The following is a 24,388-nucleotide window of genomic DNA, read 5'->3' on the forward strand; positions in this document are numbered from 1 at the left end:
GGCATCGTAATCCATCATTTTTTGCCATTCTACAGAGCCTGGTGGCTTCGACATCCATTAGCACTGACAAAATCCCCTGTTCTAAACTGACTCTAGTGCCTCCCCTGAGACTCCTCTGAATGAAGCTGTGAAGAACAGCTACCAGTCAGCCAGGCCGTGGTTCCCCATCTCAGCTGGGCTTGGGAACACAGAGCTCCTGTATTCTTGCCAGCAAGTTAAAGAAGTATGGGCTGGATTAATGGACTATAAGGTGGACAGAAAGCTGGCTAGATCGTCGGGCTCAACGGGTAGTGATCAACGGCTCCATGTCTAGTTGGCAGCCGGTTTCAAGTGGAGTGCCCCAAGGGTCGGTCCTGGGGCCGGTTTTGTTCAATATCTTCATTAATGATCCGGAGGATGGCGTGGACTGCACTCTCAGCAAGTTTGCAGATGACACTAAACTGGGAGGATTGGTAGATACGCTGGAGGGTAGGGATAGGATACAGAGGGACCTAGACAAATTAGAGGATTGGGCCAAAAGAAACCTGATGAGGTTCAACAAGGACAAGTGCAGAGTTCTGCACTTAGGACAGAAGAATCCCATTCACTGTTACAGACTAGGGACCGAATGGCTAGGCAGCAGTTCTGCAGAAAAGGACCTAGGGGTTACAGTGGACGAGAAGCTGGATATGAGTCAACAGTGTGCCCTTGTTGCCAAGAAGGCTAATGGCATTTTGGGCTGTATAAGTAGGGGCATTGACAGCAGATCGAGGGACGTGATCATTCCCCTCTATTCGACATTGGTGAGGCCTCATCTGGAGTACTGTGTCCAGTTTTGGGCCCCACACTACAAGAAGGATGTGGAAAAATTGGAAAGAGTCCAGCGGAGGGCAACAAAAATGATTAGGGGGCTGGAACACATGACTTATGAGGAGAGGCTGAGGGAACTGGGATTGTTTAGTCTGCAAAAGAGAAGAATGAGGGGGGGATTTGATAGCTGCTTTCAACTACCTGAAAGGGTGTTCCAAAGAGGATGGATCTAGACTGTTCTCAGTGATACCTGATGACAGAACAAGGAGTAATGATCTCAAGTTGCAGTGGGAGAGGTTTAGGTTGGATATTAGAAAAAACTTTTTCACTAGGAGGGTGGTGAAGCACTGGAATGGGTTACCTAGGGAGGTGGTGGGATCTCCTTCCTTAGAGGTTTTTAAGGTCAGGCTTGACAAAGCCCTGGCTGGGATGATTTAGTTGGGAATTGGTCCTGCTTTGAGCAGGGGGTTGGACTAGATGACCTCCTGAGGTCCCTTCCAACCCTGATATTCTATGCTTCTATGATTCTATGATTCTGGTTGCAAAAGTGCGTACCCTTGTTCTCTGCGGTAGAATACAGCTTGGAACTGGGACTGCTGCCTCTGAATGGATTTTATTGTGGGGCAGCCAAGTCAAAAAGGAACTTCATCTTGACCTGCATGCCTTATCTTCCTCCTGAGGCTGATTTGTTGCCTAAGCTTGTCACCTTTTGGTCTCCCCTTTCCAGTATCGGAAGCCAGCACAGCTTCTCTCCTCTGATCTGGACATTCAGGGCATATATTCCAAGGCAAGTGTAAATGCCACTGGATGGCTCCTCCAGCAGAGGGTGCTCTAAGAACAGCACTGCAGGCACAATCCCTGTCAGTTCGAGTCTGGCACATCACGTGCAGGGGACTGCACACGTGGGAGCCAGCAGGGTTCCAGACACTGGCTCCCTGCAGAGTGCTGTTTGCCCAGGACAATTCCTTACCCACGTCCGATGGGCCGAAAGGACACAGATAATTGCTGTCCTTGGGAATGGGTTATTCATATAAAATCCAGAGGGGTCTAGAGAGGCAGTTTCATGCTGTTAGTTAGGAGCCAAGCTGCAGGCTGAGCCTTCTCAGGAAGCAGTGTATTAATTAGCATTATAATGAATGATTTCTACTCGTGTCAGTTAATTAAACTGCTGGTTCTTTGTCTAGTGCCCACACTGCGCGAAGTGCATTGCAGACAGGTATGAAGGCGGGATCATGACAAGGCCTCTACCCAGAAATGCTTCAAGCTGAGGGCTAGGTTGTGCACAGTGTGTCTTGTGCGCAGGGTTTGTGCATGTGCGATCACAAGGAGCCTTTCCCCCCTGCACACCCTTCACAACACCCAGGGGCTGTCAATGCACGGGGGCTGCTCCAGGCATGTGTGCTGTGGGTGCAGATTGCCTCAACGGAGCTGAGGAGGAGCGAGGAGGAAGCCGGGGAAGGGATCGGTGGAAGGGCAGGACAGGGCCGGACAGGGCCCAAGCAGCAAGCAAAGCAGGTGGTTTTCCCAGCAGCATTTCGAAAGCGGGGCGGGAGGGAGGTCTGGGAGGACAGAGGGGAGAAGGCTGCAGTTGTAGAGGCGAGGGGTGATTGGAGCTTGGCCAGGGGCATTGGCACTGGGGGTGGGAGGGATGGACACTGGAGATGTTACAGAGAAAAAACCCTCCCAGATTTGGCAACAGCTCCGGTGTGAGGGAAGGAGAAATCAGAATCAGGAGCTGCCCCGGGGCCATGGGTCGGATACAACACTTACCCAGCAGAGAGACACAGGCGTACCCCCATGTCGGGGAAAGAGGCATGGGCAGTAGAGCTCCCTGCAGCCCAGGAGGGCTGCAAAGAGACTGACGTTTAGTGCCTGCTGCCCCTCATCTGACCTGGGTCAGGGATCTCCAAGCTCCATACCTCTGTGTGGCAGGGGACAGAGGCCACTGGAATGCTCCTCCGCACCACAAAAACTTTGACAGGCAAAGAGAGGAGGACTGATGTGCGCTGCAGACCCCTTCCCTCTTGCAGGGCACAGCATCGCCTGAGACTCAGTCCACTGGCTCAGCTAGGGTAACTACTGTGAGTGTCCCTGGTGGGAGAACAACGTACCCTCTCCTAGTCCAGGGCAATGGCCGAGAGAAGCCTGTGTCTGCACGTTATAATTTATCTCCAGTCCATGCAGAGCAGTTAGTTCTCCTTGTCATCATCCTCACCAGGAGGGGGAACCCCTCCCCTTTGGCAGTCGTTTTCTCTGCCAGGACTTAATTTTCTGGCGCCACCAAGTCCGCTCGAGCTGATGCTGGACTCTGCTGTTGCAAGCAGCTTCTCTGAGCAGCGGCTCTGAAAAGAATAATTTTTCCTGCCCCTCTCTTAATTTACTGCAGGGCTGGCATTGTGTAGCAGGGAGTTTGAGAAATCTTCCCTCTTGTCACATGTAAAAGCCAAGAGAAAACCACGGGATTGAGTGGAGCCAGCGAGCCATTTCTGTGTTTTCTAGCTCTTTCTAGAAACTTCCCCGCTGTTACTTCTGTTCTGGGCTGTGTGGAGGATCTGAGGAATGCTTAGAAAAGTCTTTGCTGATACAGGCAATGGGAAGCTGAATAGAATACGTAGGGTTAATAATACATGATACTAATAAATAATTGTGGGGCTCAGTTGGGTCTTTAGGCACAGCTGTGGGTAAGGGGGTGTACAGACTGTACTATCCCAGGAATAGCCCCGGAGCCACATTGAGACTCAGAGCCACCCCTCTGAGGCACAATTCCCTCCCTTGCTCCAAGGGTTAGTATTTTGATCTGATCCATGCCGGAGGACCATAGCACCCCTGTGGAGTCCCACTGAAGTCAGTGAACAGATACCAGAGTCCACACACACGGATCAGATCACAGAATCAGGACCTTAATGGGGTGTGAATGGCCAACTTAGTGATGGGGTATTGCGGCTGCTGCCTAACTGGGTAACACTCTGAAGAGGAGAATAATGGATGGTGACTAGCGAATGGTGACTAACCTAGAAAAATGCCCTGCCCTGTGAATTTTTGGACAAATATTAATTTGTGCTAAAAGCCATATAACTCCTGGGATTCTCAGATATTTTCACAACTAAACTGGTGATCATCGAAATACCTGTGAACCCACCAGCTCCAGGAGCCAGATCCGGCTCCCACTAAAGTCAATGAGAGACTTTCTGTTGACCTCCGTAGAAATGGGATCGGGTCCTAGATGATGCAATCAGCCATCTCATAAGAGAGACGGCATAGTCTAATGGAAAGGGCATTTTGCCTGGTGCCAAGAGACGTGGTCCTATTCCTGGCTTTGCTATTGGCCTGCTATGTGACCACAGGCAAGTCACTTCATCTCTCTGGGCTTCTGTTTCCCCTCACACCCTTTGTTTGCTTTCCTAGATTAAAGGGCCAGAAGGAACCATTGTGATCTTTCTAGTCTGACTTCCTGTTACAACACAGGCACTAAGACTTCCCTGAATTAATTCCTGCTGAAGCTAGAGTGTATCTTTTAGATATGCCTTGTTTCTTTAAGCCATAAGCTCTTTGGGGCAGGGACTGTTTCTTACTGTGTGTTTGTACAGCACCTAGCGCTGTGGGGCCCTGATCTTGGCAGAGGCCTCAAGGTGCTACTGAAATACAAATAAAAAAAAACGGGCTCATTTTTTTCACATATAGCTCCTCCAGATCCTTGAGTCATGCTGCTCACTCTTAGCAGAGGCTACTTTTCCTCCTGTACTTCAATTATATGCAGGTGTTTCTCTTTTCCCCTCCTTTGCATTTCTCATTGAATTTCTTAGCTTACATCTTATGCATCCTGACAGGCAGGAGGCGAAACATGCATAATTATCCGGTGGCTTATAGGGCGGTTGTTAGACGTATTATAACATCAGCCACAATTTGCAGCTCCCAGGAACAAAAGCGAAAGCATCAAGCCAAATCAATTAGTCACAAGTTTCCTTCCCCATAACTTGCATCTTGTGTATGTAAAGCAGTCAGAAGGGGACACGGGCGCTTCTGGTAACGTCTTCAGATGGAGCCAAGACGGAAACAAACTGGGCCATGCAGAAGAGCGTAAGAGCGAAGAATGGGCCTGATTCTCATTGTTACTGAAACTACTTTACATTGCTCTGGAGACTTCGTGGAGATAAGAATCGGGCCCATTGGGTGTGTGACTGCTCGGTTGGGGTGGGGAGAAGGGCGATTCATTCTGAAAAGCCCAGTTTGCTTGTTAATGAGGCGGCTTGTGAGTGCATGTTGGTAAGTTGCAAGTAATGTTTTTCAAGCCTAGCTTTCATGCTGCACACCTCCCGGCCAACCTCTGAAATAATTGCTGGATATGCGTAGCATGCCTCTCTCTTCCTCCTCCAGACTCACTCACTGCATTCCGTTTAGCGCCCATGATTCCTTGGTATCCTGTGCTAGCAGGAAAGGATTCACACGGGCGCTGACTTCATTTGCTTTCCTTTCCGGCATGGCTGGTGAGTTTTATGGGTCTCGTGCTCAAGGGAAGAGTGGTAGAATGGGACAGCCAAGCGCTACAGGGAATGGGGACCATAGGGTTAAGACGGCTATTTCCACAATAGGAAAAAAAGAAGTGGATGGTTGGAAATGTAGCTTTTAACCTAAAAGAGTTTGGAGTTGTCTGTAGGTGAGATTTCCAAACATGCCTAAATGACTCAAGGGTATGTCCTGGGGTGGCTGGCCCTTTAAGGGGAGGAGGGCCCAACCTCGCCTGTGACTGCTCAGTACCTCTCAGCGGAGACTGATCAGGTGATTATAAAATCCTGCCAAGTAGCCCAGATGGGGAGAGAGTTTCCAGGACAGGGAAACTCTGGCAGGAAGGAGATCAAAGGGGAAGAGGTGGGGAGGAAGAGGAGATATAGATCTAGAAAGCAGGTTGGCTCCTCTGGGAGGCCCTCGAGCAGGGTGACTCTCAGGCAAGTGCAGAGAAGAATGGGAACCTGTAGGGAGTATGCTGGCCCCTGCAGAAGACCCCTGGTCGGGTGGAAGGATTGCATGTATGTGTTCAGTGCTTTGCACCACAGAGTAGATCAGTATTTAAGTGGTTAACTGCAGTGAGGTCAAAAGGTTTCGAGCATGTGAGCAGTGTCTATGACTCAGTTCCAGGGAAGTGTCCCAGTGAGCCAGAGGGTGCGGTATATTCCATTTCTGCCACTGGCTGGGGTAGCCAGAACATCTGCATATCCTTCTCTGAAAGGATCTCCATTGTCTGTCTGACTTCCAGATGTTTGGGTTACTTGCCCTGGAAGTGCATAGTGCTACAGAGCTTGCTCCTGGCATGATTAGAGTTTGGGGTATAATAGAAGGGGGAGTTATATGCTAACCATAAAAGAGTAGCACAAAGGTATGGGAGAAATCCAGCTGTGTGACTCTCTGTGCAGGGCTGCATTTCACCCTAAGGCCCAGCTCTTCAGCTGGTGTAAATCAGCATAGCTCCATTGACTCCTGAGTTACACCCGTGAGAGTCCGGTCCTAAACTATCTCCATTCGCAGAGCTGTCCACCTGCCAGTGCTGAATTGCCATAGCAGTATTATTCAGAGAGAATCTTATCACACAATGGCACATTGTGATAACCTCCGTGGCTCCTTCAGGGATATCGCTGCTCCCTTTCCTGGCCAGATACAGCTGTTTTCATTGTGTAGGCCACATGTCAACAGAGCCACAATGACATATTTCCAAAATGAAGAGCGTATACATCAAAATGAAAGCCCTGCTGGCTAGGATAATTGCAAAAGCTGTTTCCTATAATTAGAGAGGCCTCTCCGTTTCTGTGACTAGGTAGCTAGGTAGATTTATTGACAGCTCCCACCCAAGGAATGCAGATAAACAGTCTTGCCATTGTAAATAATAAAAAGGAGTTATTCCTTCCACCTTTGTGGTTTCATTCCATAAGAGAGGGAGGAGCCTGAATTAGCGGGAATCATTGAGCTGTTAAATTGCACTTCTTCGTGAAATATGTTTATTTTGTACCAAATGATAGCTCACTAACTGGGTTCTTGGCAGCTGCAAAAACCTCTGCCTATAAAAGTGATAAGAGTCTTATTATATAATTATTGTGTTGTTTATATAGTGATTGCATGGGGTACATCTTCTATACAAAGAGCAGTCTTCATGTTCATCAAACACCATTCAGCATCTGAGCACAGGTTCTCTTCGCTCACACACAGCAACCTTTGCTAAGTTGCCATATAGCAGTGGGAATGGAAGCATGCCAATGAGGCAACTATTTCTGGTATCAAAGACTTAGAGAAATCAGGTGCGTTAGAGGCAGCTGGCGTGGGAGCCCCTTGTTAAAAATTCTGCCACCAAAATGAAAGGAGGGCTGGGTTTTCCCTAATTCTTGTGGTGTTTACCCCACTCCCAGCATGCTATTAAATTATTAATTTCTGCCAGACACTGCTTATCCCTGCAGCTCAGAAAAACACGGCCTTTGCAATGCTGCAGGTTGCACCAAGTGTCAGTCTTCTCATAACACTCTCCTGGGGAAGTGATTCCCCTACAGCAGCTGCAGCCTCCTTTCAAAGGACACAAGATGAACTGGAGACTGGGCTATCCACGTACTTGGTAGGGCTCTCATTACTCAGGTGAGTAATCCCAGCTCAAGCCTTACACTGGATCTATATTTTCCAGGAACAAAGTCTAACTGCTTCCAGCAGGTGGCGCCAAATATGAGTTTGTTTGTCCAGGGACGATTCTTCCATCATTGGCTCTAGCTTTGAGAGAACAGTTTTTTCCTTAAACCAGGGAAACGAATGAATCAATTACTCCCTCACTCTGTCTCTTTGCCAGTGTGTGGGGGACAGGATTCATCACAGGCTAAGAAGGAGTTAAAACACTGGTGGTGCATCACTGATGGGAATATATTGTGCAAATGGAGATGCTTTTGTTATGTGGATTGCTTTAAAAATAAGCAAGGTACCAGGCATTAAAAAAAAAACCCTCAAGTTCGTAATGACCTTTTTAGCAGCAATCATAGAGCTGGGATCAAAAGACCACACAGTGGGGATATTTATGCTGGCAAACTCCAGTTCAAATGGATTGTGACTAGTTTTGCAGAAAACACCAGATGTGCCATTTAAGTTAACCCAGCGTGCCTTTTATCCATTGGTTAGAGTTACTGTGATGTGCTCCACTCACTGTTCTCTAGTGCAGTGGTTCTGAAACTTTTCAGACTACTGAACACATTTCATGAGTCTGATTTGTCTTGTGTGTCCCCGAGTCTCACCTCACTTAAAAATATTTGCTTACAAAATCAGACATAAAAATACAGAAGTGTCACAGCCCACTATTACTGAAAAATTGCTTACTTTCTCAGTTTTACTATATAATTATAAAATCAATTTGAATATAAATATTGTACTTACATTTCAGTGTATAGTCTATAGAGCAGTATAAACAAGTCATTGTATGAAATTTTAGTTAGTACTGACTTCGCTAGTGCTTTTTATGTCGCCTGTTGCAAAACTAGGCAAATATCTAGATGAGTTGATGGACCCTCTGGAAGACATCAATGTAACCCTAGGAGTATGCGTACCCCCGGTTGAGAACCACTGCTCTAGTGATCACCCCCATGAAAAAGCCATGGCCTACAGCTGGGAGCATGTTTCTGAATTTTGTACCTTCCTAAAGGTCTTGAGCCTAAGAGAATTGGGGTGGTGGGATGGGGAGATGCAGATGAAGTTTTTCAAACACAAACATTAAAAAACAGGAAATGAATCTTTGGGGCAGATTCCCCCCTCACTTGCAGCAATTTTCCATCTGTGTGCCTCCCTTGATGTCAGTGGAATCACTTTTGATTTACACTGGTGTGAGAGGAGAATCCAGCAGCTAGATGGTAATATTATACCCCATGGTGCCCTCTGGTAAGATGCCCATTTCAATCTCTCTGGGCCTGTTGAAATCTGTTGCATTCCTTATTAAGCCAATGGGATAGAAACCCCCTTGCTCACCTTTGCAGTTCAGTGACCATGCTCTCCCAGGAACTGCCCCTTCATGCTGGCGAATGCCAAGATGAAACTGACATGCTTCTCCTGGACTCTGAGGAGAGGAGTATGTGCTCCTTCAGCTCTGGCAGGAGAGGATGGGGGCAAAGCCATTTAACAGGTTCAGAGACTTTGCCTGGAAATAAACTCAAAATCTCCAGCTCATTTTATGTCGGAGATCCAGGCTGAGATTTTCAAAGTCATGCAGGGGATTTGCATGCCCAATTCCTATTCGTATTTATGGGGACCTGAACATCCAGATTCCTTAGGTGGCTTTAAAAATCTCAGCCTACAACCTAGAAACAATGGGCCAGAGTCTCAGCTGGTGCAAATCAGTGCAGCTCCAGTGATTTTCTTAGAGCTGTGGACACCAGCTGAGGACGCGGTCCCAGCTATTTTCCACCTAAGGCAAATTTGTATCAGACTGCAGGGGGTGACATTCACACTACAAGACCTGTGTCCCTCTTAAGTCCCACTTAAGTTCTAATGGGACTTCAATGAGGCCTAAGCCTCATACTCACCATTTTTACAGGGGCGAGTTTCACCCAGTCTGACTAACTGGAGTGTATCCTGGAGAGCTCTGTAGGGGCCAGAGCAGGGATGCAGAGACATCACTGCAGCCCCAGGACATCAGGATGGCTCTTTGCCATCATGGCCACTGGATGCATCTAGTCCTGGATCCCCCAGCCCTGCCCCTCCCAATCCTCCTCCCAAATGCTCCTGCGTGCTGGGGCAGAGGCGGAGCAATTGTGGGTAGGGGAGGCAGTCTCCCTGTGTGTGGGCTCTCTTCACCCCCTCATGCGCACACCAGTGCCGCTTTAATCAGGGCCTCAGCAGAGGGGAGGGAACTGGCTTTATCCATCCCTAAGGGAGAAGCTTCTTGTTGGACTGTGTCCCATCTTGCTGGCATGCAGAGCCCTTTCTCCACCTCCCCTCCTGCATGCCTGCCTGCTGCTGAGAACAGAGGCCAGCAGTAGCGATTAAATTAATTATGATATAGAATATTGGTCTGGCTTGCAGAAGGGTCCCCCAGGATCAATTTGATTCTGGCCCTTTCAGTGTGGGGAACAATAACTTGGAAGCAAAGTGTGGGTTAATTTGAAAATAGGTCAATGGGATGTGAAGATAACCTGTGGTAATCTGAATTCTGAGGGCCTCTGGCAAAGGACTGAATCCCTCCGCTGATTAAATTACCTATAAGGGGAAAATAGCAGGACAAGAACCTGCTGTAGATTTATTCTGGAGTATGCACAGCTGTTAGAGGCAGATGTCTAAGAGCAGCTAGAAAGAAACAGCTCTATAGGTGAACATGATTCTTTTAACGGGCTTAATTAAAGGGGAAACAACCTCAGTGTTTGTCTGCATTATCCTTTATTTAATCAACAAAACCAGAGCCGAACTTGGCCGTCACTAATGTGCTAATCTCTGAAGTTGTGGCAATACAAATGTGCATGCCAGAGAAATCATAACCACGTCATCCTCAGAGCTTGGTAGCTGCCAAGGGGGTTTACAAGGAGCTCAATCAAAAGTAGATTCCGTCAGGCAATTGTTTATTTGTGAGATTCAGTTTCTTAGAAGTGGTTCTGAATGTGGGGATCAACGGGTTTTTTTAAAACCAATCTCTCAGCTAAGCTGTCTGAGAAAAAGGCATTTGTGTTCATCAATTTTATTTGCATAATTTCAAGCGCTGTCAGTAGTCACGGCATGAGGAAAAATTGCAGAGATTTCACTCCAACCATGAGTGAAATTGGGTTTAGTAGAAAATTAGTTGACTTAACTGGCAAATGATGAAAGCTTGAATAGAGAATGTTTAAATAAGAAGGGATAAAAAAATAACTTGAAGGTGCAGACTGAAGTTGCATGATTGGAATGTTAAACTCACTCGTTATAACCTGTTTAGCAAGGATGGAGAGGGTAGAGGATGGGCAGGGGTGGGTAAAGCACTGGATTGTGATTCAGGAGACCTGTGTCCTATTTCTGGCTCTGTCATTAGCCTTCTGGGTGATCTTGGGTCAGTCATTTTCTCTCTCTGTGCCTCGGTTTTCCCCTCTGTCAAACAGGGATAATGTTACTGGCCTTCTTTGTAAAGCCCTTTGGGATCTACTCATGAAAAATGCAAAGTCAGAGAGAGGGATTATTCATTATTATATACACCGTGCCCTGTTTTAGAGTCAGCACTACAGGCTCTTTAATGCACATGGATCAATGTGCTAACTAGCAAAGCCCAGAGGGAGGGTACTGGTAATGGTCTATTACAGACTGCCGAGCAAACTGGAAAATGGGATGTTACTCCTTATGCACCTGTCTATAGTGTGTGTGTGTGTGTGGAGGGGTTTATTAAATTACAGATGATAATTTCCTAACACAAAAGGTATTGCACCCAACACAGGATAACACTGTTTGGGATCTCACGATGATGGATAAAGATGAATTAATCACTGGACTGGAAGTTGGTGGTTGCCTAGGGACCAGTGATCGTGAGCTTCATTGCATTCAATATGACCTGCTGATGTTAATTTTTAATAAATCTTGGAATACCAAGTAAATTCCATAAGAGTGCTAGCGGGCTGCCAATATTCAAAAGGAGCAAGTGGTATGACCTGAGTAACTATAGGCCAGTTAGTCTGTCATCAATCCCAGGCACGCTAATGGAAAAACGGATACAGGATTCAATTAAGAAAGGAAAGGAATATAATTAATGCAAGTAATCATAGTTTTATAGAAAACAGGTCTTGTCAAACCTTTTGTTCTTTGATGAGAGTACAAACTGATGAGATTAATTCTTACACTTTTATAAGGGTTTGATTTAGCACTGCACAACATTCTGATTAGAAAATTAGCACTATACAGTATCAATAAAGCACCCATTAAATAGACTAAGAACCGGCCAACGGATGAACCTCAAAAGGTAGCCGTCATCACTGGGGAATCATCATCGAAGGGGCATGTCTCTAGTGGGGTTCCGGGGGGCCCAACCCTATTCAACAGTTTCACCAATCGGCTAGAAGTAAATGTAAAATTAGTGCTCAGAAAACTTGTGGATAAACACACACATTGGCAGAGTGTTAAATAATGATGAGGCATGGGAAGTCATCCAGAGCAAGCTGCAGCACTTAGTAAGTTGGGCCCATTCAAACAAAATGTGTTTTAATACAGCCAAAAGCACGTTTATACATTTAGGAATAAGAAATGCCGGCCATGCCTACAGACTGGGGGACTGTATCCTGGAAAGCAGTGACTGGCAGGATTTAGGAATCACAGTGGAGAAGTAACTCATCCTGAGCTCCCAGTGTGATGCTGGTGCCAAAAGGGTGAAGGTGATTCTCGGATGTAATGAGTAGGAGCAGGGAGGTTTACCTGTGTATATGGCATTGGCGAGACCAACATTAGAATATTGTGCCCAGTTGTGGGGGTTGAAAAATTGGAGAGGGTGCAGAAAAGAGCCACAAAACCGATCAAGGGCTGGAGGGAACACTATACAGTGAGAGATTTAAGAATCTCAATGTGTTTAGCTTATCAGAAAGAAGTTTGAGAGGCAGTTTAATTACAGTGTGTAAGTACCTTCATGGGAAGAAAATCCTGGGTACTAGAGGGCTCTTTAATCTAGCAGAGAAAGGCAGAACGACGGAGGCTGAAGCCAAACAAATTCAGGTTAGAAATAAGGCACCAATGTTTACCAAGGAGGGTGATTTAACCATTGGAATAAATGACCCAGGGAAGTGATGTTCAGATCAAGACTGGAAGAGACGCTTTAGCCAAACACAAATTACGCTTTAGTCCAAGACAAGTTATTGGGCTCAATATAGGGGTACCTGGGTGGAATTTAATGTCCTGAGAAATACAGGAGGTGAGACGAGATGATCTAATGGCCCCTTCTGGCTTTAAATCCATGGATTTATGAACTGAGATATCTCCTAAAGTTTGGGGATATCCGCTCCAGTGAGAGACAAATGGGCACAGCCATCTAATGAAAAACTTTTATCTTAAGCAGAATCACTGCCTTTAGCTCTATTAAAGTCAGTGGAGCTATGCTGATTTACGCTAGCTGAGGATCTGGCCCCCTGTGTGTCATGCAAAGACACGTGCTTACCGAGGGGGCAGCTAATGCTTCAGCAGGGTTTGGAGCCATGGTGCCTGGACATCATCTTGAGGACAGTGTTTAAGAACAGAGCCTTGTGCAGAGGATGTCGTACTTGTCAAGCAGTCATGGAGGCTAGTTAGTGCCTGATCTTCCTTCACCCCATCTTGCATGTATTGTGATGAGAGCTTCATTGTGGTGTCATGTCCAACGGAAAATCAGCTGCACTGAAGAAAATTTTACCAGATCGACGTGCTTAAAAATTCACTCCAGAGCAGAGGGCCACTGTGAGGCCTAGAGCCAGGCAGTTATTTTTAGATGAACAGTTAATTCGCCAAAAATCCAGTTTTGGGGGGGGCACCAAAACAATTCATGAGCTCGGGCTGAATTTGGCAAATAGTTTCAGCTGCACTCACCCCCGCTTCCCCCGAAACCAACAGTTCGCAAATGTCGAAACAGCATGTGGAGAAACGTCGAAATGATCCATTTCAAATGGACAGAAGTGGCATTTTGACTGGCCATTCTAAATGTTTCGTTCTACCCAAACAAAGTCTTTGGGCTGGGAGCTTCTTTTCCTCAACAACAACAAAAAAAGAACTAATTCAGTTTCAGTTAGAAACTAAATGATGGTTGGGTTTTGGGAGGAGGAGGAAGGGGTTGGGGTTTGCATTCTGGGCGGAGGGGTTGATTTTTTTGATCAACTCTGATGAGGACTAAACAGCAGTTAAATCCCACTCAAGCCCTGGAAGCCAGGCTAGATGATCTAATAGTCTCTTCTGGTCTTAAAGACCTATGAATCTATTTCGAGGACTTAAGTGGCGCATAGCTTTTGTCTTGGCTCTCTGCACAAGGGTGTGTTTCACCATGGAAGAGAGAAAAGGGCCTGATTCTGCCTTCACACACACCAGTGTCAATCAGAAATCTCTCCACCAAAGTCAGTGCATAAAATAAAGGTCAGAGCAGAACCAAGCCCCCAAAGAGGAAGGTGCTGCCTTTTAGAAGAACAACGACTGGACAACATGACAGCTAAAAATTGGTATAGAGCTAGAGTTGTAACCCTTACCCGTGTGGGGGACAAAGTGGTGACTTCAGTGCGACAGCGTCTGCCAGGATGTGCTCACCCCTGTGACTAAGTGTAGCACAATATGCCCCATAACGTGTATTTTTCTTTTCAAGTATTGATTTAGAAATGTGAATCTTTCTTTGTTAGCAGAGAGCTGCATGATTTTGTGTTATTTACACTTAATTATCAATTGCGGTTTATGTAATCCTCAGTGGATTCAGCTCCCGTATATTGTAGGTCATGGAGCTGTCTGTTGAAGCAAGTACTGAATTATAGCCACAATTCTGGAAACAGGGAGATTAAATGTTATCTTGCTGCTCTTTAATACCGATAACCTTTATGTCTTTCCTCCATGATAGCGCTGATTATTTCCATTTGTCACAGTCCAATCGGTTTTTTAATGTATAATGATAGAGATGTAGAGAAGTTGCAATCTAATAATTCTTTGCACTTATATAGCAGTAATGCTCATTCTAATAATCAGACTTAGCATTTACTGTGCTTTTCATCTGAGGATCTCAAAGCAGTTTACAAAGAAGGGTGAGTGTCATTGTCCCAATTTTACCACTCTCTGGCTCACTAGGTCCTTGTAAAGCATCCATCACAGGAGGGTCTGAACACCTCCCAAAGGTTTATGGATTTTTTTCTTCCACCCACCTTCTTTAAAGGGAATGATTATTGTCCCTATTTGAGAGATGGGAAATTGAGACTGAGGCTGGGTCTACACTACAGCGGGGGTCTGACCTAAGATACGCAACTTCAGCTACGTGAATACCGTAGCTGAAGTTGCGTATTTTAGGTCGGCTTACCTGGCGGTGAGGACGCGGGAAAGTCGACCGCTGCCACGCTGCCGCCGACTCCGCTGCCGCCTCTTGCCGAGGTGGATTTCCGGAGTCGACAGCAGAGCGATCAGGGATCGATTTTACCGCGTCTTCACTAGACGCGATAAGTCGATCCCCGATAGACCGATTGCTACCCGCCGGATCGGCGGGTAGTGAAGACATGCCCTGAGTGAGGTGAAGTTAATAACATGTCACACAGATTCCAGCTCCCCTCACTCACAGTGCATATTTTCACCCTCCTGATTTCTGTGTACATCTGAATGTCTGGACCGGGAGCTCCGTTGGTCTGTGCCTTTTGCACCAGTGCAGTGGGGGTGTGAAACACCCGTAATTGGAATGGTAATGGTTGTCCCCCTCTTGGGATTGGTATAAATGACTGTGCAGTGCGCAGGACAATGGAGAATCTGCTCCTGTGTCTTTAACGGAGACACTAATACAAACAATAGGACTAGAGAAGCAATTCTTTCCCCAAATCTGTGGCTGTGCATCCAAATTAAACTTCAAATTGTCTGCAGATCTGGATTTCTTCCTTTAAATTCAGCTCAGCTCTAGAGAACACTTTTCATCCAAGGATCTCAAAGAACTTCACACTTTAATTACTCCTCATCACACCCTTCAGAGCTATAGTTCATATTATACCCTTTTTAAGTTAGGGGTAATGGAGACACAAGAGGTTAAAAGACTGAAGAAGCCAGTGACAGAGCCGGGAATGGAACCCAGGAGTCCTAACTTTCAGTCTCCTGCGGTAGGGCCAGATTGTGGTACCCTGGTGTTAAACAGTGTTTTACTCCATGAGTAGGTCCCTTATCTTCAGTGGGATGTTGGCTAGGGTAAGGTTCTAGTATTGCAGTGGAAGGAAGGGCCCCATTGTACCAGGCACATGAGAGAGAGTCCCTGCGGCAAATTGCATACAGTTTAATTAGACAAGACAGAGAGAGGTGAAGTGACTTGCCCCAAATCATCCATCAGGTCAGTGGCAGAGCTAAGATTAGAATCCAGGTCTCTTAAGCCCTAGACCAGGGGGCTAGCCTCTGAACAACATAAGTGAGAGCAGTCTCTTAACCAGCGGACAATGCCTCCTCTTCAGTGTTATCGGAATGTAACTAATCTGAACAACCATTTAAGTTCCCATCACACAGGTTAGATAAGTGGAGAGATCTCGTGTGCACACATATCTGAAACATCTGACATCCCTTATAGATTAGCCCCAAGCTTTTCATTTATTTTAGTGCCTTTGAATGGCGTGTCAGGATTTTGGGGTTGGCTCTCCCTCACCAGTTTAATTTTGAGCCTCTGGACTGTGATGCTAGATTGGCAGGTATGTACCGGAGGGTCGGGAAAGCTCTTGCAGCCCAATATAATGCTCCAAATTTGGTGTCTGAGCCTCTCCTTCTTGCTTTATTTATGTATCTTTTTGGGATGGCTCTCAGAGACGAGAGTCTTTCTATTCCTGTCATCTCCCCGATCAGCCACTTAGTGGAAAATTGCCCATAGAAGTGAACCTAAATTACAAGTGATAAAACTAGAGCCTGTTCTATCCGCAGATGACCCTTTCTGTTCTACACCGAGCTAACACTTATATTCTTTGTGACAAGAGCAATGAAGCCGTTGCAAGCATTTATGTGCAGCTAAGTCACCTTAAATTGAAAATCCTTGTTTTTGCTGGCTTTGGAGTGGTCCTTCATTAATTCATTCTACACTTCAGGTCTACACTTAAAAGTTAGCTTGACATAGTTGTGGTGCTCAGGGGTGAAAAAGTCATACCCACGAACAGAATAACCTAACCTCTGGTGTAGACGTGACTAGGTCAATGGAAGAATGTTTCCGTTGACCCAGATACCACCATTCGGGGAGGTGGATTAGCTATAGCAATCGAAAAACCCCTTCCTTTGCTATAGGAAGCGTTTACACTATGGCACTACACTAGCATGGATATGGTAGACATGGCCTATGCATTGCTCACTCAGAGCCAGTGCTCCAGGATGATACCAGACCAACTTGCCTCTTAGATTGGTTTATATAAGCAAGCCAGATCATGTTTGGGATTCTTGCACCAAGGATCCTTCTCCCTACAGGGGCCAGGCACAAACCCTGAGATAGCAGAGGCACCAGTGCCCCCAGCATACAAGCCATACAAAAGAAGAGGAGAGGAGGGAGAAGAGATGGCCTATAGTCCAACCTCCCTCCATGTTGGCCTACAAAGGTCACCCTCCTATGGCTGTTAATAAGAGAACTGGTCAGAAAATTTTTGTCATGAGTTCTCCATCAGAATATGCTGTTTTGACAAAACTGAATATTTTTCAAAATTCATTATTGATTTAGATTAAATTTTGTTTAGAAAAAAATGTTTTTTTTTGTTTTTGTTTTAAGTGAAGTGTCCTGATTTCACATTTTTGGAACAAAAAGTTTTCATTTTTCAATTTGAAACGACTTTTCTTTTCAAAGTTGATGTTATTCTGTAGTTTTTAAAAATTAGAAAATTAAAAAGATACAAAATTTAAACAAAATGTTTTGATTGACCCAAAACAAACAAAAAGAATGGGAATTTCATTTCCAGAAAAGATTCAAAATTTTGGCTTTTTGTCCCAATTTGGGATGAATTTTTCATTCCCCTCTCCCCCGAAATCTCTAAATTTTTCACCAGATGGGCCAGCTCTAGTTACTGAATGACAGGGTGATATTGCACCAGCATCAGGCTCTCCTTCTTAAGCCCCCAAACTAGAGTTAAAGTGGGACTGAAATTGGGCATAGGCCTCTGGACAGAGGGCAGTTTCACCCCCTGTGATGATTTCAGTAACACAGATCAGACTTCTCTTTGCTTCCTCTTTCCCTGCCCCAGGAATGAGATTTGTAGGATGTATAAGCAGGCAGTAACTTATTCCCCCACCCGCACCCCCAATGCTTACCAGACTCACTGCCCTTCTTCTCTGGACATGTGCAGCTGGTGCATCCCTGAAACGGTGTCATTGTCGCACAATAAATGCAAATCCAAGGCTTCCGCTTACCAGAGGACACCCTAAGAGTCAGCTCTGCCCATGCAACGACTTGGGGAGATGGACTAGTAGGAATCATGGGGGAGAGGCCATGCGGGGCCCCAATGGCAACATGTGATTAAAGCAGAGTTCAAGACATCCGGGAAGGAGCCAGTTGATGGCACCTTTAAATCGCATGGCAGGGAAATGTGGCTATGGCTGGTGAAAGGGCTTATATTGTATGGCTGATCAATCCTTCTCTTCAGTAATTTAGGGGTGCCTCCGGGACGTGGCAATTGTCCCTTGACTGTCCCTTTGCCCTTTGACCTCATTTATACTGATTACCATGGCCTCCAGCAAATGAAGCAACACATGGGGCTCTCCTTTAAGAAATACAGGTAAGAAAAAAATCACTCTCTTCCTCTCTGCTTCTACTTTTAAACAGCAAATGACGCTAGCGCTAATGAAAACGAGGGGCAAATAGTTCTGCCTAGAGGGAGGCATGTTGTGGCCTGGGATTTTGCAAATTTCATCACACAGCTTTGCCAATGCACCTCACCCTGCATTGCTCCAGCCCTCCCCCTCCTGGGCTGCTCCAGTCCAGTCCAGTCCAACTCTGCCTGTGCACCTCAGTCCTGATTTGCAGCACCCCGTGCTATTCCAGTCCTAAACTCTTCCGGTCCTTCAACCTAATGAGGCTGTTCTGTGCCTAAATTGGTGGTAGTTTTACACAGGGCGTAGACACAGACTAGGATGAGACACCTTTTAAGATAAATCTGACCCCATCCAGGATTTGAACCCAAATTCCCAGAGGGGAAATGTTTGCAGCACTGAGCAATTGTCTCTCTCTCTCTCTCTCTTTGCTCTGTCTTTTCTTTATCGTGGCAAGACCTGCTGAAACTCCCCTGACCTTGCAGCCTTTCCCTTCCCCTACCAATGAGCCCCCCATAAATCTCCAGCACATAAGGAGGAGGAATTCAGCCTTTTGTTTCCAGCCTTGTTTATGTGCATGACAGCTGGTAAATTGCCCAGAGACCTTCCCAGCGGCTGTCAGAACATGCCCGGGAAGGAGGGAGCACAACCTCACCTGCCACTGTCTTGAGATCAGAACCCATTCTAAGGCTCTCCAATGAGGAAGCAAACACCCCTGGGGAGAAGTGTGTGTGTAAATAGTATGTTTGCACGCTGTAGGTGGGATCTGCCACCATGATAACAGGACAGAGAGATCTCTTTGTATTTGCAAGAAAGACAACCTCCTCCCCGCCCCCAGCCCATTTCCTCCCTTCCTCTTTACCATTGAGAGAGACAAATGTCACCATCCCCGTGGTACATCAGCAGCCTGCAAAGTATGTGATTTAATTTAGCACTGATAGTTCTGCTATTTATTACATTTTCGCCCATCCCTTCCACTATCCTACACAATTTTATTAGAGGGGAAGATGACAGGCGGTGTTATTGTTTTTATTACGAATGCATTTGCTTTGTGCGTGCCACTTGCTTTTTCTCCTCTCTCTTTCCAGGTTCTCTTTTCTTCCTCCCTCTTGCCATGGTAATGCCTACCTCCGCATTCCCGGGATATTTGGAAAAGCATTAAAATGTCTGCTGGAGATAGATAATGCTTTCCCAAACGTTGGGTGGGTGAAAAGCCTGCGCAAGAGGGAGCAGTGAATCTCTTCCTTTCCAGAGGTGACACTTAGGATACTTTTTCCCCCTTTCTGCTGAATATTGGACTAGTGCTTTGCTTCCAGTTTCCCCTTTTGATCTAAGGCTGATGCCCAATGCCAGTTCTCTGTGGGCCTAATGGTAACGTTATGCATTGCTAATGGCAAGACCTGGGTTTGAATCCCAGATTTGCTGAGATAAAGGAACTGCCAGGCCAGAACAGACTGACCATCCATCTAATCTGTCATCCTTTTCAGACAATAGCTAATGCCAGAGGTTCCTAAGCATGTTGTGTTTAGAGCAATAGTTACTGAGTTATACGCCTAGGAAATACAATAGCGGACCAGACCCATAGTCATCTAGTCTGGTATCGTCTCTGACAGTGGCCAACACCAGATACTGCAAGAGGTGTAAAACCCTCTGGATAGACAGTTGTTCAATACCATCCCTATGGTGACATTTCTTCCTGCCGCAGGCTATTAATGGTTAGTTTATGTCCTGAAGCACGTTTCTACCCGTTATACATTTTTGTCCCAAGTGCAAATATTCTTATTATTCATAAAAATACTGAATCTTCTTTAAAAATGCTCTTTGCCGCATTACTATCTGGTGGCAATGAGTTCCACAGGCTATTTCTGGAGTAAATTGGAAGAACAAACAGCTGCTTTAGTGAAGAAGCGTAATCCAGCTCCTTGAGTAAGAGGGATAATGCCCATTTGTTGTTTTTCATAGCACTCTGGCCACATAGCAATATACTCAGACAACAAAGGCACTCATTCAAGATGGAAACATTACATCATCAGGCCAAATTCTCATTGGCCTATCAGTGATCCTGCCATCCAGATACTTCCAAGTAGCCACTGGCTACTGTGACTGCCCACGACTGCCCAAAAGGTGACTGAGCAATAGAGAGAATAAGCTGCATGCTCTGAAGGGGTGCAGTTCCAGGGGTGCTTCTGCTGCCTGCCAGGTGAGGTGCAATGCCTCCTGGTGCTTGCACTGAGACAGTGCAGGTCAGCACTGTCCCTAGCTCAGGGGTATTGCTAAACGCCACAACAGAGCGTAGGGGAGTATTGCCAATCAAAGTCTATTGGCAGAAGTGTATGGGACCAGGACTGGAGTAGCAGAGGTTGCTGATCATCATTGGCCTGTATTGGTGAAGCTGCTTAGGCAAAACTTATTCGGTGCCCATCTGCATCACGCCCAGCTGTAGCCATTGTAATTAATCCATTGGCACTTGCACTAACAGTCCCTAAATCTGTCTCAGCTGTCAGCATTGGCGGCGTTGTCATCTTTTCCCAGGCCTCCAGCTTTTAGGAGGTAAGGCAGTACACTTCACCAAAGCCTTTGGCCCTTGGTATTCAAACACACAGCACTACTCCAGGGCAGCACTGGCTTGGCCTCTCTATTGTCCCATGGGACATGCATTTGAGCACATAATGCTACTTGCTGCAAGGATGCTCAAACCAGTAATTGGGCACTGATGTGAGGGACTGTCCCTGCACAGGCTGGATTCTAGGACTCTCAGATCTCTCTCAAAGCAGTCATTCCACTCAATGAGCATCTGCTCAAGCCCTCAGCAGCACTAACAGCCTCTCCTTGGCCTGCTGATGCTAGAGGGCGAACCTGTAGCTTGTGGCTTGATGCTCTTTGTTTGCAGACTGGGAGCAGAATATAACCATTGCCCTTTGCTCTCTTGCCTGGGCAGGTGTCGCGTTCGGGTCATTGATACCTTTGGGACAGAGCCAGCCTACAACCTTGAGGAGTATGCCACTCTGCATGGCTACCGGACAAACTGGGGGTACTGGAACCTGAATCCCAAGCAGTTCATGACTATGTTTCGTAAGTGATCCCTTGTTTGGTAATTGTTTCTAATGGGGTTTTATTTGTTTTGTATTTGCAGATTGGGTGATAGAGCTGAGCAAATAATTGATCTGGTGGTTCAGAGGTCAAACTGGAAAAAAATGTGCTTAGTTTCAAATCGAAGCTGATTGTTTTTCACCAAAATGAAAAACAAAGAAAAAAATGTGTGCCGGACAAATTAAATACTTTGAATTTAGATTCCAAACATTTTCAAAAAGAAACATTTTGACATTTTCAAAATCTTTTGTTTTCAGGGTTTTTTTGGCCAAAAGTATTTGACAGCTTCAACCCGAATTTGCATAGAGTTCCGGTGCCGCCAAAAATGTATTTTTTGGCAAATTTACTATTTGCAATTTTTTATTTTTTGCCTGGCTCTATTTCTTGATCACTAGATTATCATTGCAGGCCAAGGCCAATGCACAAAAAGCACAAATAGGTTCTCGGTTGTATCTGAATTACTCTGCCAGTCCACCGCCCATGTCACCGCTGCCCCCGCCCCCTCCCAAAGCAACGGCAGTGGAAGGAAAACAGACTTTGATTTGCTCAGAGCCCACAAACTCAGGTTCACTCTTGTTCCCTCTATCCGTTGCCACAAGCTGCAGAGAGCATTTTCACACACACCGTCGAAGGGATGGGCCTTCCATTTCCGTTTGTAAGCAGCTTCTCAGGAGCAGTCAATACCTGGGTTTGCATCTCAGTCCCCTGGCCTATGGCTTCCCCCTACCCCCTCTGCCAGCAGCGGCTGGGAAATGTTGTGCAAGCAGGGGAGGTGAGCATCTCACATGGCCCACCAGTGTGCCCTCTGGCCAGCTGAGCTGTGCATTGACAAGATCTCAAGGGAGTCCCATCTAGTCCTTCTCATCTAGAGCTATGGAGGCGGCAATATCAAGTGCCCTTGAGGCTGGTAGGATTAAAGTAGGGGGAGATGTTTGAGAGACCTCTGAGCCCTACGGGAGATATACAGGACTCCTAACGTGGGATGTAGCCAGAAAATAACACCCCTTCCCACTATACCAAGCCTGGGACACAAAAGAGATACTAGGCTTATTACCATGTTGCACCACAGCCCAAAGCTGTTTTCCAAAGCATGCTGGGTGGGATGCATGCTGCTTCCATCTGACCCTAACCTTGACAATGTGCTCCAAGGAAACTCCTGCTTAATGGGCTCTGTTACTTTAATGAGCTTTAATACTTTACTGTCCCACTCCCACTGTTTTGCTAATTATGTTCTCAATCTGCCCCAGCAATTCCCCTCCTCCCGTAGGTTTTTGGGAGTGAAGGACTTTGCTCGGCCAAGGCCATTTTTCAGTCCCGGGGATTCTGCAGGGAGCTGTCTGAGCAAACCAATCATCCGTCCTGCAGCAGCGGGGGGATTTTATGGCTAGAAAACAAAAGCCAAGGGAGAGAATGCTGGAAAGAAGGAATTTGCTATTATGGCAAACAGAGCAGCAGGCTGAAGGAGCTGCTGTACCTGGGCCATGTTTGGGTGACCCATGCTAATGTGAAAGGGGAGTTGTATCAGCCCAGCGGCAGGGACATGGACTCCTTTCTCTGCCCAATAATTAGTACCTATCTCTTATCCAGTGCTTTTCATCTGTAGATCTTAAAGCGTTTTGCAAAGGAGGGCAGTAGCATTATCCCCCATTTAATAGATGGGGAAACTGAGGCATAAGAAAGGACTTGCCCAAGGTTACCCAGCAGCAGAACTGGGAATGGAACCAACATCTCCTGAATTACATTCTAGGGCTCAGTCCCCTAGGCTGCTCACCTAGAGGCTTCCATTGAGATCAGGGACCTGTTGTGCTAGGCACTATACACACACTTACCCCAAAGGCCTCACACTTTAATAGACAAAGGGAGGATTATTATCCCCATTTTACAGAGGGGAACTGAGGCACAGAGAGATGAAGCAACTCACCCCAGGAACCAGCTGCAGAGCCAGGACTGGAACCCAAATCTCTAGAGCCCTAGGCTAGTGCTTTAACCACAAGAACATCCTGCCCCCAGGCTGGGTGGGCTTCATGCCTCATTCTCAAAGGGAGGTGCAAACAGGCTCCATGCCCACCCCCATACTGAGCCCACCGTGCCGGCAAGGCCCATCATACCACAGGTGGGATTTACCAGGGTTATGCCAGGGGAAGGGAAGATTTGAAATCAGCTGCCCAATTGTGCCCCTTGCATGCAGGAGAGAGCTGCCGTGATCCAAGTAGGGGAAGAGAGTGAAAAAAAAGCCTTTGGAGATAAGGAGCAAAGAGAGAGTTGGGTGGGGAGGTGAAACGCAAGGGGTATTTTTTTCAAATACAGAATTTATTTTCAGAGGGAGAGTCGCCTCTCTGGAGAAGGCTAGGCAGGATTTTAGAGAAAGGGCTGGGGCTGGTGCTTCAGATTTATCCAATAATCTGCCAAGTGGAAAGGAGCCTTACTTGTCGGCAGTAAACCTGGTGACCGATCACACGCTTTGTGACTCAAATATTTTTTCCCCCTGGCTGGATATAATCTATTTGGCAGCCTAAAAAGCAACTTATATTTGAAAGAGACCTGCAGGCAGTTCACAGCTCATATATTTTAATAGCTCCTGTTTGCTTTTTTCCCTCTTTCTTCTTTTTTTTAATGCAAGGAACCTTTCAGAGTCTCTTTCCTTGACTCAAAATGCCTCAGTGCCACGGAATAATCCAAGCCTCATGGCCTGCACCTTTGACTGGTTCCAAACACCTCCACTCTTCCTTGCACTAATTAGCCCTACCCCACATTCCCCTGCGAAGCACATCTGAAGGCAGCTCCTCCACCCCCACTCCCTGTCTCTCTGCAGAGAGGGAAGCACTGAGGGCTGAGCGCACAGTTAAGGTGCTCAGCGGGGATTGGGACACAGATGCAGACAGACTGTTACCAGTTAGGACGGTGGAGGAGGCAAAGGGGAATCCTGGATCCAGCCTAGGATTTACCTGTGACCGTCACGGAGAAACAGGGTGAATTTCAGCCCAGTGATCCCCAGTGCCTCCATGACACCAGGGCTCAGCTCAATAGTTAAACTCCCAGCTACGTGGAATAGGGCCCGGAAATGTTTTCATCTCATCGGTGGACTCTGGTAACTGTCCCATTCTTCAGTATA

The 24,388-nt window shown here is 46.5% G+C and overlaps 1 protein-coding gene across 1 annotated transcript in view; it reads left to right on the forward strand.

The window, feature by feature from the left end:
• Positions 1 to 24,388, forward strand: part of MGAT5B (alpha-1,6-mannosylglycoprotein 6-beta-N-acetylglucosaminyltransferase B) — a 144,727-nt gene that overhangs the window by 107,046 nt on the left and 13,293 nt on the right. The window contains exons 9-10 of the mRNA XM_026654578.1: positions 18,021 to 18,152; positions 21,125 to 21,258. Coding sequence (XP_026510363.1) covers positions 18,021 to 18,152; positions 21,125 to 21,258 — 266 coding nt within the window. The remainder of the gene's footprint in view (positions 1 to 18,020; positions 18,153 to 21,124; positions 21,259 to 24,388) is intronic.

The sequence above is a fragment of the Terrapene carolina genome, unplaced genomic scaffold (assembly GCF_002925995.2).
Source record: "Terrapene carolina triunguis isolate 2854851 unplaced genomic scaffold, T_m_triunguis-2.0 Scaffold192, whole genome shotgun sequence".
Classification (NCBI taxonomy): Eukaryota; Metazoa; Chordata; order Testudines; family Emydidae; genus Terrapene; species Terrapene triunguis.